Genomic DNA, 23663 nt, shown 5'->3' on the forward strand with positions numbered 1-23663 from the left:
CACGATTTCAGTGCCTGCACCACCTGAGGGTCTCCCCAGACAGAGCATGTGACGTGACTGTTGCCTGCACAGTGCTGCACAATATTGCCAGCCTAAGAAAAGAAAGGGCTCCCAGAGTTGCTTTGGATGTTGATTGGGACAATGGTGCCATATTCCCAGATAACAGAAATGGTAGACTTGTTAGAGAAGAATACATTGCGAAATTATTTCAGTTAATTTACTTTTGATTTAGCCCATCCATTAATAAAGGATAATGTAGGCTATATAACTTTTTCATGTGTACATGCATTTTATTTGGCATCGGTAGCACACACTGTGGTCATCTTCCCAAATTCTAGTTCCAATTCACTGGATCAATAACTAAAGTGTACGTGACATTCATTAAAAAGTTACAAGACCACAATGGTTTTGGAATATCTTTCTTTTATTATTTTGGTGTCATCACTTGTCAGCTTGGAGCTTTGGAGAGAAAAAAATATGATTATTAATACATTGTGTTACTGTCATGGTTACAGTATGAACTGAAGTCACTTACTTCTCTTTCTAGTTTCTGGATTTCCAGTTCTAGTCTCCTCAGTGTCTTGCGTTTAATTTGCATCTCAAGGTCCATGTCCTGCAGCTTTCTTTTGTTCACATCAATCTTGACTTCTGTCAGCTCGATCTGTTTCTTAAGATGCGTTGTGAAGAGATATCTGACAGTTTGTGAATTCTGTGGACACCTTTTAGTTAGCATAGCAGAATTTTTGTATAATGTAAATTTACTTTAGGCAATACTCACTATGTTACCAGGCTGCTTATCAGGCTGCCCAATGTCAGGATCCTATAACAAATTATATTTTCTATTAGTACCACTTCCCTGACTTTTTATCTATTATGAACTTATGTCAATTTTGTGGCAATAGACACGTGATACCTCGAGCCTTCTGGAGTCCAGCGACACGGTCTCATCATCGGCAGAAGTGTACTCCACTGCTGTAGATGTGGCTTCCCTCTGCCATATTCAATACTTGTAATGATATTTTTGACAGGAGATGCAAAGCCTATGATTCAATAAAGAGTACTCACCAGCAAATCTGGTGGCTCCAAAAGTGTAAAGGGGTTACCAGCCACTGCAAGGTTAGGCAAAGTCGCACAGTCCACATAAATATATATGGATTTCAATATTTTCCATGTGCAGTAGTATGGCAATAATGTACCTTGTATGAAGAGGTCAGTATCCCTTGCTGGGCCAGAGTCAGTGGCTGTCCCTCCCTGGATCCCTTCAATCACTGGCTTCCCTTTATTTAAGTCCAGGGCCAGCTCCTCTGCTTTGGTGAAGTCTTGGGTTGGAGGGCCACCCCGTACCAGATATATGACCTTTTCTTTATTGCTAAAATCAGACAATAAAATGTCAGCCAACATGTCACCTATGTTCTTTGCAAACAAGTCACTTACCAGCCTGCAAAATATTCTTGTATTTAATCTTGACTTGCTGCCAAGTCCTTTTTTGGCCAGACATGTTTGTTCTTTAAGAGGAATGGATAGATACAAATTATTAAATAGATTAGATGGATAAAAAGAGCAAAAAAAGATTACAAATAGATAAGAGTAAAACGATTATAGACATAAAAGAAACTAAATAGATCAAATAGATGCACATAGTGGGTAAGTGTTTGCAATTATTCTTTATGTTAAATGCATGTCCACTGGTCACATTTAAGGCAAAGTATACAATTATTTATGACAAGTAACTCCTTGAATTGTAAATATGAGGGTTTCAGTGGAGCACTGGTTATTTGGACTACATTACGCATTCAATCGGTCCGCTATTGTTTTCCATGCATTCTCTCTTTGTTTTATCACAGCAGCTGTATTGCCTTTTTTACATATTATATGTTTCACTTCTTCGTACGTTTCCATAAGAAGCTGTTGCTCATTAGGCGAAAAGTGTGCCGCACGGGTTTGGTCCATTTCTGCATCAGTGATTCTTTGATCGATTTCGTGATCTTTTTAAGAATGCCGTGAACGTGCATTTATCCAAACTATATACACCTGGCTTGACATATCCGCGCGTTCTCATCCTGGCTCAGCAAACGTGCAACGGATTAAGCCAGGATGCACTGATTAAACTAGGTCAAACCGCGACTGTTCTATTATCCTAGCTTTCTTAATTCTACTTTTGTGCAATACACCTCTGGTCAAATAGTGGGCGGGGCGAAACTGGTGTCTATAAATGTCACAAATGAGAAGCGCCATCATTGGAGTTTGTGCTTCATGAGTATGTTGGTGATGTATCAGTCGTTGGCATTTGTTTGAACAACGGGTGTGCGCGCTATTTTGACACTTTGACAAGTTAAGCGTATAAAGCGTGAGTTTGGCATGATGAGCAGTGGTACGCCTTACATTGGCAGTAAGATCAGTCTGATTTCGAAAGCTCAGATTCGCTATGAGGGCATATTATATACTATTGACACCGACAATTCCACTGTGGCCCTTGCTAAAGGTGAGATTGTTTTTTTTAAAGTCTCGGGAGGGAGAATGTTTCTTATGGCTAAAAATATTCCAATGCGTCCAATACATATTTGTATTGTTATTTCACAAAAAGGTGAAACGCATAAGAAATAGTGCTTTTCCACGTTTTTAATCGTGTATATTTGTTATCAAACGCGAACACACACAAATGAGTTAATGGGGAACCGGTGTGTTTTAAGCAGGTTAATTAAGCAGGTTAATTCTGGCACAATACCTGTGTAATGTGATGCCATGTAATCCATAATGAAAATGATTATTGGGGTTGTTGCATTCAAAATGTAGTAACCTTTAAAAATATGTATTGTTTGAACTAGCATTTTACTACAAATACCATGCTTTTAATAAACCTGTAGTGCTGATTAGCCTATTCTGAGAATGGTAATGTTATAAAATGGTAGTTTGTCAATTTAAAATATTGTTACCAAAAAAGTTGATATTTGCTGTCACTGTTTTGTTTCTCTATTGCTAAACAACTGCTGTAACTTCTGCAATGCAGATTTTATAAGTTCTTATAAAACATTGTATCAACCGTTGCCATCCAACAGTAAGATCTTTTGGAACAGAGGGGCGTCCTACAGATCGGCCTATGCCACCAAGGGAAGAAATCTTCGAGTACATCATTTTTAGGGGAAGTGACATCAAGGATATCACAGTTTGTGAGCCTGTGAAGATTCACCACAGTCTTCCTCAGGACCCTGCTATTGTTCAGGTATATTTTAGACTATATAATTAAACCTTCCTTTCTATTTTTTAAGCACAAATGTTTTTCCACCATTAGTCGTCTGTTGGGACAGCTTCGGTCCATTATCCACCTCAAGGTGGCTACAGTCCTTACAGAAGCATGCTACCCCCATATAGCCAGCTGGCTGCCAGCTCTCTCTTCAGTCAACAGTATGCAGCAGCTCTAGGCCTTGGTGAGTTAATGGTTTGAGTTTGTGCTGGACCTTTTATGGATTTCAAGCATTGAGTTGTCATCTAGATATGTTGAAAGTCTTTCTTGCATGGCTGTCATTATGTCCTAGGATCAGGTCTACATTCTGTTCCTGTAAGAAGAGGCCCGATGGTTGAACAGGCTGTTCAGACTGTACCTGTTGAAAAAGCGAATCCAAAGAAGAGTTTGACTGCAGTGCCACAGCAAGGCAGAGAAGCTGGTAGAATGCAGCGAGGCAGCAGAGGACCCCAAACCCTGAGAGGTGCTGTCTGTAGTAGGGAGTTCAATGTTGATAGCACTTTATTTCTGAGGAGAAAAAACTCCAGCGGGAGGATTGAGTTAAGAGTTTCAAAGCAACCTTTTCTCAAATGCTTATTTTGGGAATGATGAATGCAGTGTCGAACGTATTTCTACAGATGGCTCTGTCACAAATCAAGGAGTTTTGCAAGGACCAAATCAAGCTAATGATGAAAACAAGCCACCCTCTAATAGGAGAAAACCAGGTATTAAAGTTTTTTTTTCTTTTGCTTCCAAACAAGCAGGATTGGTTAAATAAATGAGCAAAGGTGGGCCATGTACACTGCTTTAACTTTACTTCCTTTCCACTTAAGTCCATTTAATGTCAACAGATTTTTAGTCCCCTCATAAGATGGGTAGGCCATTTTTAGGTACTTTTAAGGATCTAAGCCTTCAATTAGCATTGTGTATTAGACTCCAGACCGAATGTGAAGCTTGTTGATCTGTTGTAATATGTACTGTCTGTGGGTTATCTTGCAGGAACTCGAAGATCCAGGAACCGTGGTCGTGGTCAAATTCTTGTAGGCAGTGCAAAGCCCAGTACCATTCATTTTGAAGCTGATTTTGATTTTGAAACCGCAAATGCTCAGTTTAACAAAGATGACCTGGAGAAAGAGGTTCAAAACAAGCTTGATGTTCATGGTACGTCTCGCAGAAGATTCTTTCATGAAGCAGTGATGCTGTAATTTGGAGTGATTTCTTGTGTGCATGTTTAATTTATTTGCTGTCCTTAATGACACAAAGAAACTCCAGAGGAGGGAAATGAGGAGGATCCTGAGAGGAGGGAAAAGCAAGATCCTGAGAGCAGTATGGAAGAGGATCAACTCGGGCCAAAGTGCTTCTACAACAAGGCAAAATGCTTCTTTGATAACATCTCCTCAGAACTAAAATCAAGGTATAACTGCTTGTTTCTTTTAAAATAGATTTTTTTCCAATTAAAGACCGGATGTTTTTCCCAGGCGTACCACATGGGCTGAGGAGCGAAAGCTTAATGTGGAGACCTTTGGGGTACCTGGTCGATATCTGAGAGGCCGTGGCTTTCGGGGTAGTTATAGAGGACGACAAGGAAGAGGGCAACGTCCTCTCCAACAAAGAGTAGGAAGTGGACGGCTCTGAGAAGAATTGTGTAAGTTAGTGCTTCGGGGGCCAGCAAGTGATTTGTTATAGTGCCTTTTTAATTATCCTTGGTAACTGCGTGTTCTGTGCTGCTACCACTTATGTTTAATTTGCCATATTTGAGACTATACATTTGTGCATCAACACAATATGCAAAACTATAACAAGGACTTTAAAGTGTAGTAGTGGTGATTGACTGGTTTTTAACTATGCACAGATTTTGGTCACGCTTTAGATTGGGTCCATTTCTATATGCATAGGAATTATAACACACCTTGCACTCCTCGCTTGATTCCCTGTGGCATGTTGCTTGTGTTAATGTATTTAAAAGCAACAGCTTTTATCTATACTTTTTGCTTAATCTTTAGATACAACTCTATTAATAAGAGTGCAATATCCAATCAAATTTACTTAAAGTTTTTCTGCCTGTATTACTTGGCACACACCAGTGAACGAGTGCATACGCTTGGTTCCGTATAAGACAATACGATTGAGACATTGCTGATTAAATATTTGGAATTCATTTTGATTTAAGATTTGAGTTTGGTTTTGCAAGGTGCTCAAGAAACAATTATGACTCTGTATAAGCCCAATAACACTTCTGGTTTTAATCTACATAACACGGCTCATACATTTGATATGGCGTGAAACTAGTGTGTGAGGCATCAGTACTTAATATCATCTTCGTTTACAACCTCGCCATATGTCGCCAATTCCCCAAAATGTCATACGCACCCATTTTGTCTAAGTAGGCACATTTTCCAAATAAAGTTGGTTTTTATAGATCCAATCTTTTGTGAAGGAAGCGGCGTACGCCTCTTTCAGGGAATGTTTTGTGAATGCGCAACTATTGCGAGGCCTGTTGTCCTTAGTTTCGACATCCACAGAATACAAAATAGTGTTTTTTAAGAAAGCTGATAACCAAACACCCATTCACTTCTATTGTACGGATGCTAAACCAATGCAAGTGAATGAGCGACGTTCTTCAAAATATCTTGTTTCATATTAGAAAATCATACAAGTTTGAGTGACGAGGGTTTGTAAATTACAGGATTGTCATTTTTGGGTTAACTTATTTTAATGCTGACAGTGCTGTTTGAACTGCATATCTATGCCATCTGGTGGCTGTGTATGGAAAGCTCTCGAGGCCACAGTATCCACTTGTTCAATTATCGCTTAATGAATTATTGCTGATGCTAATTACATTTTTTAACTGCTTGAGGAATACAATTTTATTAATGCTGTCTTTTTGACCTTAGCAAAAGATATTTGCACAAAGCAACAATTTGATTAAACATTTAGATGACTGCTAAACATTTATACTGATACCAAAATGGCAAATTGGGTAATTATAATGTTTTGGTTTCATGTTGCAAGTGTAAAATGTATACTATTTTGGCAAATAGCTGCCTGTTTTTAATGTAACTTGATTATCAACACGGAGAGCCAATGGCATTGAAGCTAATATAACTTCTGGTGGCATCTAGGGTAGAAACCATCCTAAATTAGATTTTATGATAATTTCTAAATGCGTACATTCATAGACCAAACGGACGCACATAAAATGCTTGTACGCCTCTATCAGATGTGAAGTCTATAAATAGCAAATGATCACGAAAAAGCATGCAGCTAGACAATCAAAATGCGGATATCTGAAACAGTTAATGTCGTTGATAAATTAAAGCTCCCTGTCAACATCAAAATCCTTTAAGAGTGTCAAGAATGGCTTAATTTCCCAAAACCTGCAGCACTCTAACAAGCAAAAGTGTGTACCTCTGCTCTGACCCTGATGTGGCGCTAAGCACTTTTCCACGTCAAAGACTGTTTTTATAAATCTGAACGTTGCCATGAATTTCTGCGTATGCACGTTTTATAAATTAGGCCCCTGTTCTTCACCGGAGCTTATATTTACACTAGTCGGTGTTCGCTTTTGCATCGGTTTGTACAAAATAAATTTTGCGTTGGCAGCCTTGGAATATCTGTGTTCGGTCTAATGATGACCACACCTGCAGGCAACAGGGACTGATATGGTTTCCACTTGATATTCTTTTGCTATTGCACATCCCTAGTCTCTGAATTAGGAGCATTAACTACTTACCGTGTCAAAGCATGCATGAAAATTGAAGTGTTTATCGCTGTGAGTAATATTTGCCCCACTTTCTTTTCCAGATTCATGTTGCCTCATCAAACTAGAACGGGTGATTTTTGTCTTTGTTTTATTTTTGTTTTTGGTTACCAAAATCTGCTGTGGCAATACTAAAGTTCCTATGTCAACCTTTCCTGCAAAAGGCATGTTTTTTTTCCTTGTGTAAGAACCAAATGATTGCCCTTTAAGATGTAAGTGCACCTTGCATTCTTTGAGTGATTTCAATTTGAATTGAAATGACACTTTTATTTGCATGTGACATTATTTGGCTAAACGATTGTTTCAGGTTGACCGTCAGTCTATGCAGTGACTTTTTTTTCTGTAATGTATGGGATCTTGTACTTAAGAATTAATGTTAATAAACATGGTAACTTACAGTTTACTTGTTTTGGAACCTCTCACATGACAACTGCTCTGTAATATAACATTTAGTCTTCTGACTGGCAGATACAGATTGAACCAAACATGTAACTTTGATAGGAAGCTTTGAAACCATAAAGGTTTGACTCACTGCTGCAAAAATGTCCCCTTTGACTTCAATAATATACACGATAATCAGAAAATCCTTGTTAGAAAGCAAGGTACATTGCAGTTCTGTAACACTGGGGCAAGTTATGTTAAATTGAATGTTTCTCTGTAAAAACTGAGAAACTGTAGAATGTTTTTTTTGCCTGCAAGACTTTTGGCTTTAACAATTTTATTACATTAAAGGGGTAATGTATTAATATATTAAGTTTTCTTTATTGTGGCTGTCATTTTGTTTTTAGATATGTTCTGAGGTGGACCGTGGGATACAGTATAGCCAGGCCTGGATTAAGAATTCAGAGGCTACAAGTGATTTGTAGACCACCCCCAGACACTTGCGCACAAAGTTTGCAATTCTAGGTTTTTTCCCTACACATAGTACCCTATGTCTTATACAGGATTACATTACTCTGATTTTAGGCAAGGCAAGTTTATTTATATAGCACATTGCATACACAAGGTAATTATAGTGCTTTGCTTTCCATAAAATTATTGACCAAGGAATGCATAAGACCATAATAAAGCTGTGCGTACATGACACTTCCTCATACACGCCTTTTAACCAAAAATAGTCAATGCAAAGCACCTCATGAATACTGATCTTTATATCAATAAAACTGGCATACAATCCGCTTGTTAAGCCCATGAAATGCACTACCATATATGGAAGGTCATACTATTTCCGTGTCCAACCGCTAAGAGGGTGTTGTGGAATTGTCTTATGCCTCATTGTGTGTCGCGGCTGACTCACCTAATTTAAGGAATGAGTTACTTTGCAAAGTATTTTATTGATGTTTAATAAGCAATGAGCATGGTGCAGAGAAAAGGCGCTCTTTCCTCCTGCACACAGTTTATATATGATTCAAATGTGACACCCCGTCCCTTGCCCCCCAGCAAGAATCCCGAGCTGGTTTACGGGAAGTGATGCCCGTTATTCCAAACAGAACATCTTGGCCCCTGCTCGAGGGGAAAGGCAGAGTGGTATGATGGGTATAGAGAAAAGCATAACATTCTAAAGAAAACAAAGATAATCACTTCATAAACATAAAGACAGACACATCAAGAAGCAAGATTAGGCCATACACTGAAAAAGTTGTTTTGGTGTAGGAAATTCTTTAAACTACAATCTTGCTACATGAGTAATCAGTTTAAATGTAACAAACATTACATTTTAGTATTTACCATAACAAGTATTTATAACAATGTAAAAAAACTGCAGAATTAACATTTCTTAATAATCCTTAGAAGCGCAGTTGAAGATTATGTCATTTCGTAATATTTTTCGAAGTACTTTTTTTCTAAATGTGAATGACAACTTATTTTAGATATTGTCTTGATGTTGTTTATAAAATCTCAAACTAACAATGTCTTCAGGTCGTCATATTTCCAGACAGGTTGTTTTTTTGACATTTAAGTATTCAACAATTTTTTTCACAGGCATTTCTTTTTGGACAAGAAATGAACAACAGCAGTGATTTGAAACAGTAACATTAAAAAATACATATTTGATTCCCGATATAACATGACAATTGACAATAGGCTAACTTTTATGTGTGAACTTTTCTTACGCATCCTCTCGCTCCTTATTACTTTGATGTGCTCGGCTAGGATATACTGTTTTATCCAGTGCTCAAATTAAATCAAGTCCCCACCATAAGACTTTTTATGGTGGGGTTGGGGGTTAGTCTCGCAATATACAATTTATAAAAATACACAATATATTTGATCATAATATGCATATATGCAACTATTTACTTAATTAATAAATGGTATATAAAGATCTTCTTTTACTGTATTTTGGATCAATCCAGGCTTTGTGAACAGAAATGACTTTTGAACAGTAGTTTATGTTCAATACTTCTAGCATTATTTACCAATGTAGTTTTTACTATTTTCCCTTAAAACAACTGGATGATTGACACTTTGTGATAATAATGTTTGTTCCAAAAGACTTGTTTAAATGCAAGAAACTAGTTTATTAGATATAAAAAATATAAATTGTGACAATACCAGCTGTCAGTCTGTGTATTCGTGTTGTGAGGATTATTCAACGATTTCAGTGCAGTTTACATGGTTACGTCCAGTAGGTGTGTAGGTCTCTATGATAACCCTCTCTCTTTCTCTCAACAGGTAGTGGTCTGGCTTTTGTTGAAACCAGTAACTTTGTATTAGCACCTATTGTATTATTGCTCCTGTATGACATATCGCTTATTGCTCCCTGAACTCTTTGTAAATCGCTTTGGATTAAAGCGTCTGCTAAATGACTAAATTAAATGGAAATGGAAACAAAGAGATACAGCCTCGGTCTGACGCCAAAAGCAGGTCATTTGTAACTCAGTACAGAGACTGCTTTGAATAGTGCTCTAAATCCAGACTGGAAATCTTCATTGATGTCATTCCTTAGGAGGAAGGAACATAATTGAGTTGAGACTACTTTTTCCAGAACTTTAGATATGAAATGTAGATTGCATATAGGTCTATAGTTAACTAGTCCTCTAGGGTCGAGTTGGGTTTTTTTGACAAGGGGCCTTATAACAGCCACCTTGTATGCTTTAGGCACATGTCCTAGTGTCAGAGATGAGTTAATAATGCGATGTAGAGGATATATAATTTCTGGGAGCATCTCTTTCAGTAGATTTGTACGTATAGGTTTTGCATGTAAACATGCATGATGTTGATTTAGATGATCTAATGATTTTAAACAGTTCATCGTCATATACAGTAGGAGATAATAGCAATTTCTCCTTAGGGACGCTTTAGTTTATTAGGCAGGTTTCACTTCTGGTTGCATTGTTATAATTTTTTCTCTAATATCTTGGATTTTATTTGTGAAGTAGTTCCTAAATTCATCACTACTATGTTGATAAACAAATTGTCAGCAACTTCTGATTCTGTATTTTAATTTAGCCACAGTGTTAAATAAAGATTTAAAAGTATTAGACAAGTCAACTTTATTTATATAGCGCGTTTTTCAATTTTCATTGTTACAAAGCAGCTGTACAAGAAAACATATTGTCTATACGCAAAACATGTATGCAAGTCAAAACAAAAAAGGTGAAAACACAGAAAACCGACACAGACACACAGATTCAGACACAACCACACTCAAAAAAAACTCCAAACTCACCAACACACAGACACACATACAAATGCACACACAGACAGACACACACGCAGAGGGAACATCACCTAGATCCACACACCCAAGATGAGGAGACCGAAACACAGGTCAAATATGAATCAACTTTAAAATACTATATGCACTGTTAAATAAATTAAATTACATACAACTTTAAATACAACTTTAAAATTATAGCAGCCTCCCTCGGGCCAGGCAAAACAGAGGGCTTGCTCACCAAGGCTAAATAAAAAACATTTGATTTAAGATTATCAGTAATAATCTAATCGCAGCTGAATTGGTGATGAAAAATAATCAGATCCAGGTGTTTTAGTGTTTTCCTATATATTCCAATACTATCCTTCCATGCTGTACAAAATTCCTCTAATTAAGTTTTCTTATTTTTCGTGTGTTCATTAAACCACTGGGTTGGCTGCCATTTTTAATCTTTAAGCGCAAAGAAGCAACTGTGTCTAGCGTTTTCCCACAAGGTGGAGTTAAAGTTTTCAATGCTAATATCAAGATCTTCAAATTTATTACTCATGCTAAAGATTTGAGATAATTCAGGCAGATTATCGAGAAACTCACATTTGGTAGTTGAAGTTATTGTTCTTGTTACAAATATGGTACAAATATAGGAGTTTGATTTGCTTTGGTTATAGGCCAGTGAAGCAAACATAATACCACCTTGCCCTATTAAGCGAATCTGAACATTGTCTGACATTGTGCTTGTGAGCTCACACACCTCTTTAATGTTATCTTTTGTGATCGCCAATGGATGGAGTCGAACATCATTTTTGACGACGTGAATAACAATCTTACTGAATTTTACGATTAGCCTTAGCCAGCACATTTAAATTTGACTTTATGTCAGGCGCTCTGGCTCCCGGTAAACATTTGACAATCATGGCTGGTGCCTCTATGTTAACGTTCCGAACAATAGAATCACCAATAATTAGGGCACTTTCACAAGGTTTCTCAGTAGGTGCATCACTTAGTAGGGCAAACCTGTTTGAGACTGTAATCGGAACGGTTGTTGTTTTGTGATGTTTTGAGCTGCGACTACGCCATCTCCGTCATGAAGTTTCCCTGCTGCATTTATATAAAATAAATGGCCTGATAAAGGTCATATCTTTTATACAGTATATGTAGCCTATGTATAGTCTCTGTGGTTTTAAGGGAATGCCCTCTCAATAGAAGTCTGATTTCAGTTGGGTGCACAACTAGTTATTAGGTTTAGGGGCAATTACTTTTTCACATAGGGTCAGAAATGTTTGGATTGTTTTTTCCCTTAATAAATAAAACCATGATTTAAAAACTGCAGTTTGTATTTCCTCTGGTAATCTTGGTGTAATATTAAAATATGTTTGATGATGCAGATCATCCGCATTAACCGCATTTACTCATACAGCTATTGAGGTTACGGTGCAATAGATGAGTTAATTGAAGTTGCAGTGCAGGGGATGAGTTATACAGCTAAAAATGCAATAGATAACTCATCCACTGCACTGTTACTTCAATAACTGCATTAACTCATCTATTTTACTGCAACTTTAATAGCTACTGTCTATAATTTATGCACTTGCACTACTGTTTAGTCTAAATTATTATCTGCTCATAGCCACCTGTACATTTCTGCTCTTAGAATATAGCCAGCTGTATATATTGTTCAAAGTACAAATCTACTGTAAATATTTCATTGAACATACCTACTGTAAAGTATTTTCTTAGTCCATGCCCACTGTATAGTATTTGTCTAATATTGTATTCTGTATTTATGCACACTGTATATCCTGCACTTGCTGATTGCACTTCTGGTTAGACCTAAACTACATTTTGTTACACTGTACTTGTATATGTGACCCTGGACAACAAAACCAGTCTTATGGGTAAATTTTTCGAAATTTAGATTTTTACATCAACTGAAAGCTGAATAGTTAAGCTTTTTATTGATATATGGGTTGTTAAGATGGGACAATATCTGGTGGAGATACAAGAGTGTAAAACTCTGGAAGTTAAGGGTGCAAAAAATCTAAATATTGAGAAAATCGCCTTTGAAGTTGTTAATCCGAGGCACTGTAGCAGGCCATCCACTCACAAAAATAAGGTTTTTATATATTTTGGGTTGAAAATTTACAAAATATCTTTATGGAACATGATCTTTACTTAATATCCTAATGATTTTTGGCATAAAAGAGAAATCTATAATTTTGACCCACACAATGTATTTTTGGCTTTTACTAAAAATGTTCCCGTGCTACTTAAGACTGGTTTTGTGATCCAGGGTCACATATGTGTAATGACAATAAAGTTTAATCGAATCTAATCATCAAAGCATGACAAATATGCAAACAATGTAAATCAGGAAGGGGGCAAATACTTAAAAAATACTTCCAATATACAGTGCTGTAAAAAAGTAAGGGGTAACTATTTTGATATTACATGGTATGCATGTCCTGCAGCATGCTATACAACAATTTTAATCACAATATACCCATAAATAAGCTACGGTGGATAATATTTAACTATGGGGTTCTTATTTTATTATTATAGCAAACATTAAGTTTTTGTGCAAGCAAATCAGCACAAATTAAGCATGTGGGCTGTCTGTCAACTGCAAATTAGACAGTTTTGACTCTAGGATTCACTTTTATTTGATTAAGTTTAGGATTGTTGGTCACAAGTAATTTACCATATTAGGAAAAATTTGAATGGTAGTCAAAAGTGCCCAAGAACTGTTTGCTGTCCTACATTAATCCAAATATCTTGTAATGTAATATCATGTCACGTTCCTGGGAAGGATCTTTTGCATTAAAAGCTATATTCTGCTATAAGTCATGTTCCCTTCAGTTTTGTGTTTCTGACTGAGCTCTGATCAAATAAACTGAGAACTGTTGCAATATGACTTTTACACTCATTTCATGTTCCTGGGAAGGATTTGTGTCAGATTGCAGCTTTCAATGCAAAACTCATGGAAGGCTGGGAAAGCAGTGGAGATGGCAGAGTCACGCCTGAGACAAAAGGCACTGGTGGGCACCATGGCGACAGGCAGAGCATTACTCCTGCAGCAGGGAGCATGGACTAGGTGGGAAAGTACACTGCAGCACAGGATCACCTGGCCAAATCAGCTGGAGAGAAACCCTGGGCGTGTCAACTATTAACAATTAACAACAGGCCTCCTCCACAAAGCTTCGGACTGGCAGCTGCAGGTCGACCTGGGTAAACAGCTGAGGTTCCCTTAGCACATTGCAATTACAAGTCTCCGTCCAAACATGATAGTTACCTCCCGAGGTTTCTAAACAGCTGATTATGCTGGGACTTATGGTGCCCTGGGAAGAGCGTATTGAGGAAGCCAATGATATCACTGATGGTGGAGTGTAGAGAGGCTGGAGAATGAATGAGCCCATAGAAGTCAGCTGTGGAGGCTTTGCAGGACGTTCACTTTGCAAAGGCCTCAGTCCTCTGGACGTTACAGGGATAAAGAAGAGGATCATTTAATCTGGGAGCGAAGCCGCAGAGAAGGCCACAAGGTGGTTTTGGACTAAGAGGGCTGATCCGTGGACTGCTACTGGGACGCAAGTCAGGGCTTGATCATGGGTCACCTGGGCAAAGGTGTATGATGTTGCGATACCCGAAAAACCCACTGATCCCAGGACACACCACTGAGTATATGTCCCAGATGTTTCTTGCAGAGTTCCTTTTAGATTTGTGTTTTCAATTTCATGTATATGGGCTCTTGTGTCAGAATGCAGCTTTTATTGCAAAAGTCAGGCAGAAATGCTCCTGCCTGTATTCTGTATTTTGTTTTCTGATTGGGCTCTGATTAAATAAACTGAGAAGTTAAGTCAAGTCGTCAAGTCAGCTTTATTTTAAAATTTTCATTGTTACAAAGCAGTTTCACAAGAAAACATTGACTATAAGTAAAACAAGGTTATGCAAGTCAAAACACAGGTCAAATATCAGACAGACTATAAATTCCAATATGCAGTGTTAATTAAAAAAAACAATAAAATTCTAGCAGCCCCACGGCCAGGCAAACAGTGCAAAACAGTATACAAATGGTGGGTTGGATCCCAAAACTCCTTTGGAGGAGAAAAAAACCTCAGAGGGAAACTAGGCCTAACCAGGGGATTGCAGTTCCCCTCTGGCAAAAAGCTGCAGCCTCTGCACAAGCTCGACAGTGCTTGCACAACAAGGCAAAATAAAAAAATTATTAGATTTAAGATTATCATTAATAAGTCCTTTGTCCAGCTCTATCATCACAGGATTTGTCAGGTCCTGCCCGCTCTGGTAGTCCTTGGACATCTAGTAACCTTGGAACAATGAGACAAGACTGGTTGAGAGTAGAGTACTGTTCTGCACTCTTTGATACAATTAATTAATCAGTTGTTATTGGAAGTGTTCCTGGTTCCAGTTGATTTAACTAGTGCAGCCTAAACCTTCGGAATATATATATCATGATAGTGTAGTTTAGATTAAAAAGATGCGTCTTTAGTCAATTGTCTACTAGAGAACTGTAGCAAATATGTCTTGAACACTCATTTCATTATCCTGGGAAGGATCTGGTTTCATGGAATGCAGCTTTCATTGCAAAAGTCATGTTCCTGTCTGTATTGTGTTGTCTGACATAACTCTGATAAAATAAAGTAATCAAGATCAAATATATGTGGTATCAGCTTTTGGGATGATCATCCTTTTTTTCACATTTCACAAACGCACCACTTATCTATGGCTGTATTTGTGTGTTCATTTGTGTGTTCATTTTTTTGCTGTGAGACCCATTTTGGCTGCCTCATTTTTGTGGTGCGCTTGAAGGTGTGCATGTAAATTCGAAGTGTTACCTCTGCTTGATGAAGGTGGCAGCATCCAAAGTCTAAAGGTTGCCTCAACGTTTTCAGGTTCCCTGAAAAAAATCTGACTTGGCAGAAAGTTTAGAGTTTATATTACAAATGGAACAGCAGAGTACTTGATGCATCACTTAATCAAAAAACAATCCTAGTTCATAATTTTTATTGTAATGTAGCTTAAGTTGTTGTTAAAAATTAAAATGTACATTAAATAATATGACATACAAAAATGTGCTTGCTGTCATTTTCATTCTAAAAATATTATGTGATGTCGGAGCCGATAACCTTGCGGTAACGTGCTCCGACATATAGTGCTGTTGCGCTCCGGGCGACCTGAGTTCGAGTCCCGGCTTGAGGTCCTTTCCCACTCTCTCTCGCCCACCTCACTTCCTGTCCTGTCTACACAACAGCTGTCCAAATAGAGGCAAAAAAGCCCCAAAATATAATCTTAAAAAATATATATAATATGTGATTCTGGAAACATGACAGCGCTGTTTAATCCTAATTGTTTTTGTTCAGAATAAAGTGAAATATAATGCAACCACAATCCACAAGTGAAAATGTAATTTGCCATCAGTCAAAACTATTTGCCCAGAAACAAATAATAGGTAGAATTGAAGATCAAAGACTGCCTTAATTTATTAAATCTCATGTGTAACCACTACAAAGGCATCAGAGCTAACTGTGAGTTTCTGAAGCACTTGCCAAGGTAAGGATTGGGCGTTGGGTGGGGTAGATGAGTGCCGAGTGCCCGGTGATCGCCAGCACCTCACATCTCCAAAAATCGTCAGAGATCATTTTCAAATAGACTAAATTAACCGGACGCATGCATATTTGAACTTTAAACACATACGTCCTTGCCTAAACAACTTTAAAACTAAATATTGTGAAAAAAATAACAGTGGTTTTATGGGCATTTCGCAGTTTTACTGCTCCACTGCTGTTCCTGTGCAAGGCATGTGTGGACTTATGACAGCACCTTATGAAGTCACCTCCCAATGCATCCTCGATGAAAAGGGGACACAATCAGGGACTTTAAGCATTATGGTCTAGATGTGAACATTAGTAGCAGCCCAAGTATTGTTGCAAATTCAATGACGTTTAACATGTTTTCAAGAACACAAGCATAGACAAGAATGCATTTTAGCTGTGGTCCAATTCAAAGGCTGCAACCTCCTTCTAAGGAACTTAGAACTAAAGTTTTAACAAAAGTTTCTAATCTATATTTAAAAATAAGCAGCCGTCACAGGCGCGGGATAGCCAAAGCTGATAAGGATCCATTCGTAGTAGCCTTTGTCAGCCTGCAGAAAAAAGGTCGCATTTTGAGGCTGCCTTTGAAAATTCAGTCGCACTGCTGTGATGCAAACGGTCTTGAAATGCAGCCTTCAAAGCACGAAGCACCCTAATTGGTACAAAGCTATTAAGACTTATTATCGGGTTTTATGACAGTTGACAATCCAACTTCTGGTGCATTACCACTATCAATTGGACTTGAGTGGGGAGTACTTATTTACCATTTCAACAGAAGCGCGCGCGCGCCTGACCCCAAGTGAACTTCCGTTTTGTGTTTGGTTAGTGTCTAATAATAAAATAACAATTAATATTTGATTGAATATGATGATATTAATTTTTATAATTATTTTACTTTAATTAATAATTGTATTAAATAAATGATTTGTTGAATTTTGTTAAACACTCTTCTTCCATTTCCTACTTCCCGTTAAACTTTGTGAACAAATTTATGCAAAATCTTTTTTTACATCGTTTAAGTCGTTAAAGGGTTAAATAAACATTCCAATCTTTAGTTAAATAAACATGTAACTTGCATTATATACAGTATGATGGTGTTCATTAGTTAAATCATAATAATGCACCGGTATTATTAATGTATTTTTGTGGTTGGTTGGTTATTTTGATATTTATGTAGATAACACTTCTAAACTGTGCATATCATTTTCTGAAATAACTGGCTCTGTTTTTATTTTAAAGCTGTCCTCTGGTAAATTGTTTATAGTTAAATGCTGAAAAAATATATTAATACCATTTGTCTTGAAAATTGCAGTACTTTTGATGTTACAAGTATTCTGGGAAACAGAATACAACGGTTGTTAACATGTTTAAAAATATATCACTTTAACAGAATAATCATTGGAATTCAAATTTAAGCTTCAAAGCTTTTGATGTTTGAACTGATATTACAAATACAAACAGACAATGAATTATATCATAATTAGGATGCACAGATATATTGGCCAATAATCTGTATCGGTCGATAAAAGCAATAGTTAAAAAACCGCCGATAATCAGGGCTGATAAATCCTGTCGATCAAAGACAGGAAAATGCTATGAATTTGTGCTCTCCAGAGGCATCAAAAATTTGATGTTCAATATTAATAGTCATTATGTGAATTAATAAAATTCAAAAAGCCAGAAATAATAATTTTATATTCAGAATGCGAGTAAAAATAACCACCAAACTATTGGTATCGGCAGATATCATAGAATAATCGGCTATCCGTAGAGAAATGTTTTATTTGTGCATGTCTAATTATAATCAATAAACAAATCATCAGCTGCCATACTTTGTTTCAGTATCAAAATACAGTCAAGCAAACGCCGGTAATATGCTTATGTAAGATGGTAAAAACCACTTTAATGCAAAGACAATATAACAAGAAATGCAGCTCAAGCAAGCTTAAACTTGCATGTTACATTTAAAGCAAAGAATAAGAAATTCGAACAACCAAAGCATAAGGTAAACAATATTTAATACAGGATAATAGTTGGTCAATTTTAAGTATGAAAACATGGGGGAATGTGTGGTCACAATGTATTTTGTATTAATTTCACAAATTAAATATGATATAAATGCTTTTGTCTCAGAATTTTATAGAAGAGGGACAGTGCAAAGTAACTTAATTTACATCAACACCACAAAATCAGTTCCTTATGGATAGAAGGGAGGAAAATCTACATGTGAATGTGTGGATGGGTTTGTGTCAGGCAGATTTGTATTCAATCTTGCCAGCAAAATGACACTTTACATACAAAGTCTTACTTCACTCTTCACAAAAAAAAACTTAGCCTCTGAATGAAAATATCTAATATAATTACCAAACAAGATTGCCACGGGCAATGAAATCAACAAGTAGAGATACAGGCACGCACAAGGCTGTTGTACAACAGACTGAATAAAAGATGGCAATCAGCAAGTGTAGAATATGACCGGTTTCTGTGTGAACTGCACTGTGACAAACTCACGAGATGAACACTCATTTTGCAATTATTTGTCTTTATCCGATTCTGTCATTTCCTCTTTCGATGATTCCTCCTCCAGTGAAGACTCCTCGTATCTGCAAAAAATTACACACGCAAATAAGTTGAGTTGTTTGATCTGTCACAGACACAAGATACACGAGCTGCCATGAGGGAAAATAATCTGTTTGTTAAACTTGACAGTATGCATCACGTTTCCTGGTCCACAGTGTTTCTAAACTTTTCAGATTAAGTACCACCTTTAATAACATTAGTTTATTCATATGATTTTCTTTGTTCCAAGAAGCCTACCGCCTAACGAATGTCAAACACAAATTCATAGTAGAGCTGTGAATCTTTCGAATTTGAGGACGAGGTGCAAAAACAATGTATTGTATAATTAATAATACAAACACTTATTAATCAGTTTATAGCAATAGTGGACACAAACACTTTTCTGTAGTGCACTGTAAACAGGGCTCTGTAAATGACTTTTCATGGGGGATTTGATAACATTGCAGGGACTTGCAGAAAAACTTCAATCCTATTGCCGTTTTATTTGATTGTTTTCAAATGACAGAGTACTATGTCAACAACACCTGCAAAATTGCGTATATCTAACCTGCATCTGATGGTGACCGCATATGATGTAAAGAAGCTTATTCATGCCTTTATGACATCAAGACTAGATTACTGTAATGCACAATGAGGTGGTTGCCCTGCAGGCTTATTACAATAACTCCAACTGGTCCAAAATACAGCAGCTCGAGTTCTTACACGTACAAAAGTATGAGCATATTAGCCCGGTTCTGTCAACCTTGCACTGGTTAACTATGAAGCAGGGTTCCTCAATAGGCGGCCCGCAGGCCATATCCGGCCCGCAAATTGTTTTTTTTGGTCAACAACATATTTATAATGTGATTTCTTTAAAACAAATAAACAACTGTAAAATAAATAATAATAATATTGACAAAAAATAATTATAATAGCAGAACAAACATTGTAGTTTTCAAATTATAGTTTGTGGCCCTTGACTTGCTATTGTTAGTAGAATTTGGCCCTTGGTGAAAACTAATTGAGGAACCCTGCTATAAAGCATCGCATTTACTTTAAAATCTTGCTTATTGCCTATAAAGCCCTGCATGGTTTAGCTCCTCAGTACCCGAGTGAACTTATCTCGTATTACAGTCCTCCACCTGCACTACACTCTCAAGCATCTGGTGAGTTGGTAATACATAGAATTTCAAAATCAAGTGCAGGTGGCAGATCCTGTTCCTATCTAGCCCCTTAACTTTGGAACAGTCTTCCCCGCACCGACCGAGAGGAAGACGCACTGTCAGTTTAAATCTAGACTAAAGATGCATCTTTTTAATCTTGCATACACTACACTATCATAATATACAGTGAGGAAAATAAGTATTTGAACACCCTGCTATTTTGCAAGTTCTCCCACTTAGAAATCATGGAGGGGTCTGAAATTGTCATCGTAGGTGCATGTCCACTGTAAGAGACATAATCTAAAACAAATCCAGAAATCACAATGTATGATTTTTAACTATTTATTTGTATGATACACTTGCAAATAAGTTTTTGAACACCTGTGAAAATCAATGTTAATATTTGGTACAGTAGCCTTTGTTTGCAATTACAGAGGTCAAACGTTTCCTGTAGTTTTTCACCAGGTTTGCACACACTGCAGGAGGGATTTTGGCCCACTCCTCCACACAGATCTTCTCTAGATCAGTCAGGTTTCTGGCCTGTCACTGAGAAAGTTGGATTCTTACTGATTGTATGATGAACTATCGAAAATCATTAGATCATCTAAATCGACTACATGCATGCTAGACCCTATACCTACAAATCTTCTGAAAGAGATGCTCCCAGAAATTATAGATCCTCTACTTAGCATTATTAACTCATCTCTGACATTAGGACATGTGCCTAAAGCATATAAGGTGGCTGTTATAAGGCCCCTTGTCAAAAAACCCCATCTGGACCCTGGAGAATTAGTTAACTATAGACCTATTTCGAATCTACCTTTCTTATCTAAAGTTCTGGAAAAAGTAGTCTCAACTCAAATATGTTCCTTCCTCCAAAGGAATGAGATTAATGAAGATTTCCAGTCTGGATTTAGAGCACATCACAGTACAGAGACTGCTCTGATTAGAGTTACAAATGATCTGTTTATGGCGTCCGACCGAGGTTGTATCTCCTTATTGGTGCTGCTAGATCTTAGTGCTGCATTCGACACCATTGACCACAGCATGCTCCTACATAGACTTGAAAATGATGTCGGTATTAAGGAAATAGCTTTGAAATGGCTTAGATCTTATTTATGCGACCGTTTCCAATATGTAAAAATAAACAATGAGGTATCACGCAAATCGCAAGTCCAGTACGGTGTACCACAGGGCTCAGTACTAGGGCCTATGCTCTTCGCATTATACATGTTACCCCTAGGAGATATAATAAAGCGACACGGAATAAGCTTTCACTGCTATGCTGATGATACGCAACTTTATATTTCCTCGAAGCCTCACGAAACACAGCAATTCCATCGAATAGTGGAATGCATTGTCGATATAAAAAAGTGGATGAGTAGCAATTTTTTATTACTGAACTCGGACAAAACTGAAGTGTTACTTATCGGACCGAAAACCGCCCTACGTAACAACCAAGAATACTGTTTAACTATTGATGGATGTTCCATAAAACCCTCATCTTCAACTAAGAATCTTGGCTTTATATTCGATAGTACTCTGTCATTTGAGAACCAGGTCGCCAACACCTGTAAGATTGCGTTTTTCCATCTTAAAAATATATCTAAATTACGTCATATGCTGTCATCATCAGATGCGGAGAAGCTTATACATGCCTTTATGACATCAAGACTAGATTACTGTAATGCACTATTAGGTGGTTGCCCTGCAGGCCTATTACAAAAACTCCAACTGGTCCAAAATGCGGCAGCTCGAGTTCTTACACGTACAAAAAAGTATGAGCATATTAGCCCGGTTCTGTCAACCTTGCACTGGTTACCTATAAAGCATCGCATAAATTTTAAAATCTTGCTTATTACCTATAAAGCCTTGCATGGTTTAGCTCCTCACTACTTGAGAGAACTTCTTACGTATTATAGTCCATCACGTGCACTACGCTCTCAGGCGTCAGGTCAGTTGGTAATACCTAGAATTTCAAAATCAAGTGCAGGCGGCAGATCCTTTTCCTATCTAGCGCCTAAACTTTGGAACCGTCTTCCCTGCAATGTCCGGGAGGCAGACACACTCTGTCAGTTTAAATCTAGACTAAAGACGCATCTTTTTAATCTTGCATACACTAGATTATCATAATATATGTATTTCAAACATCTAGGCTGCACTAGTTAGATCAACCGGAACCAGGGACACTTCCAATAACAACTGATGCATTTGTTGCATCAAAGAGTGCAGAACAGTACTCTACTCTCAGCCAGTCTTGTCTCATTGTTCCAAGGTTACAAGAGCGGAGCGGGCAGGGCGCAATCCATTCCTAGACCTGACAAATGCTGGACGAAGGAAGTGACGTCCCTACAAAACTTCAGTCGCTATTAGATTATTAATGATAATTTTAAATCTAATTTATTTTTTATTTTCGCCTTGTTGTGCAAGCACTGTTGAGCTTGTGCAGAGGCTGCAGTTTTTGCCAGAGGGGAACTGGAATCCCCTGGTTAGGCCTGGTTTCCCTCCGAGGTTTTTTTTCTCCTCCAATGGAGTTTTCGGTTCCTCGCCACCGTTTGCATACTGTTTTGCACTGTTTTGCCTGGCCGGGGGGGCTGCTAGAATTTGGTAGTCTTATTTAACACTGCATATAGGAATTTATTGTGTGTCTGATATTTGACCTGTGTTTTGAATTTAACCTTTTATGTTTTACTTATAGTAATTTTTTCTTGTACAGCTGCTTTGTAACAATGAAAATTGTAAAAAGCGCTATATAAATAAAGCTGACTTGACTTGACTTGTATGGGGTGGACAGGTGTATTTATGCAGCTAACGACCACAAACAGGTGCATCTAATTTAGGATAATAAATGGAGTGGAGGTGGACATTTTAAAGGCAGACTAACAGGTTTTTGAGGGTCAGAATTCTAGCTGATAGACAGGTGTTCAAATACTTATTTGCAGCTGTATCATACAAATAAATAGTAAAAAAATCATACATTGTGATTTCTGGATTTTTTTTAAGATATTGTCTCTCACAGTGGACATGCACCTACGATGACAATTTCAGACCCCTCCATGATTTCTAAGTGGGAGAACTTGTTTTCTTCCAAATACTTATTTTCCTCACTGTATATATTCTGAAGGTTTAGGCTGCACTAGTTAGATCAACCGGAACCAGGAACACTTCCAAGAACAACTGATGCATTTGTTGCATCAAAGAGTGCAGATCAGTACTCTACTCTCAGCCAGTCTTGTCTCATTGTTCCAAGGTTACCAGAGCGGGCAGGACGCAGTCCAAGGTTACCAGAGCGGGCAGGACGCAGTCCAAGGTTACCAGAGCGGGCAGGATGCAGTCCAAGGTTACCCGAGCGGGCAGGACGCAGTCCAAGGTTACCCGAGCGGGCAGGACGCAGTCCAAGGTTACCCGAGCGGGCAGGACGCAGTCCAAGGTTACCAGAGCGGGCAGGACGCAGTCCAAGGTTACCAGAGCGGGCAGGACGCAGTTCAAGGTTACCAGAACGGGCAGGACGCAGTCCAAGGTTACCCGAGCGGGCAGGACGCAGTCCATGCCCAGTCCTGACAAATGCTGTGATGATAGAGCTGGACAAAGGACGTGGCGACTCTTAAGCTTATTATTAATAATTTTGTAATCATTTTATATTTGGCCTTGTTGTGAAAGCACTGTCAAGCTTGTGAAGAGGTATTTCTTTTCAAAATAC

At 37.8% G+C, this 23663-nt stretch overlaps 2 protein-coding genes across 3 annotated transcripts in view; one reads left to right on the forward strand and one right to left on the reverse strand.

Annotated features, from left to right (window-relative positions):
* The first annotated feature begins 2086 nt into the window (after positions 1-2086).
* On the forward strand, positions 2087-7801 carry lsm14b (LSM family member 14B). 2 transcript variants are annotated; one of them, XM_079478473.1, is made up of 9 exons: positions 2087-2482; positions 3057-3220; positions 3290-3425; positions 3534-3704; positions 3859-3945; positions 4220-4381; positions 4484-4634; positions 4699-4865; positions 7025-7801. In XM_079478473.1, exons 1-8 carry the CDS (start codon positions 2359-2361, stop codon positions 4853-4855), a joined length of 1152 nt encoding a protein of 383 aa, XP_079334599.1. In that variant the 5' UTR covers positions 2087-2358; the 3' UTR covers positions 4856-4865; positions 7025-7801. The 2 variants fall into 2 exon arrangements, with proteins under 2 accessions (XP_079334599.1, XP_079334600.1); XM_079478474.1 differs by having other exon boundaries at positions 4493-4634; positions 7025-7724.
* Positions 7802-17582: 9781 nt separating this feature from the next.
* The window catches only part of hm13 (histocompatibility (minor) 13), a 39473-nt gene continuing 33392 nt past the window's right edge, over positions 17583-23663 (reverse strand). Inside the window, exon 12 of the mRNA XM_079478477.1 lies at positions 17583-18844. Within this exon, the coding sequence (XP_079334603.1) occupies positions 18775-18844 (70 nt within the window). The 3' untranslated portion in view covers positions 17583-18774. The remainder of the gene's footprint in view (positions 18845-23663) is intronic.

Source organism: Barbatula barbatula (assembly GCF_947034865.1).
Source record: "Barbatula barbatula genome assembly, chromosome: 17".
Taxonomy (NCBI): domain Eukaryota; kingdom Metazoa; phylum Chordata; class Actinopteri; order Cypriniformes; family Nemacheilidae; genus Barbatula; species Barbatula barbatula.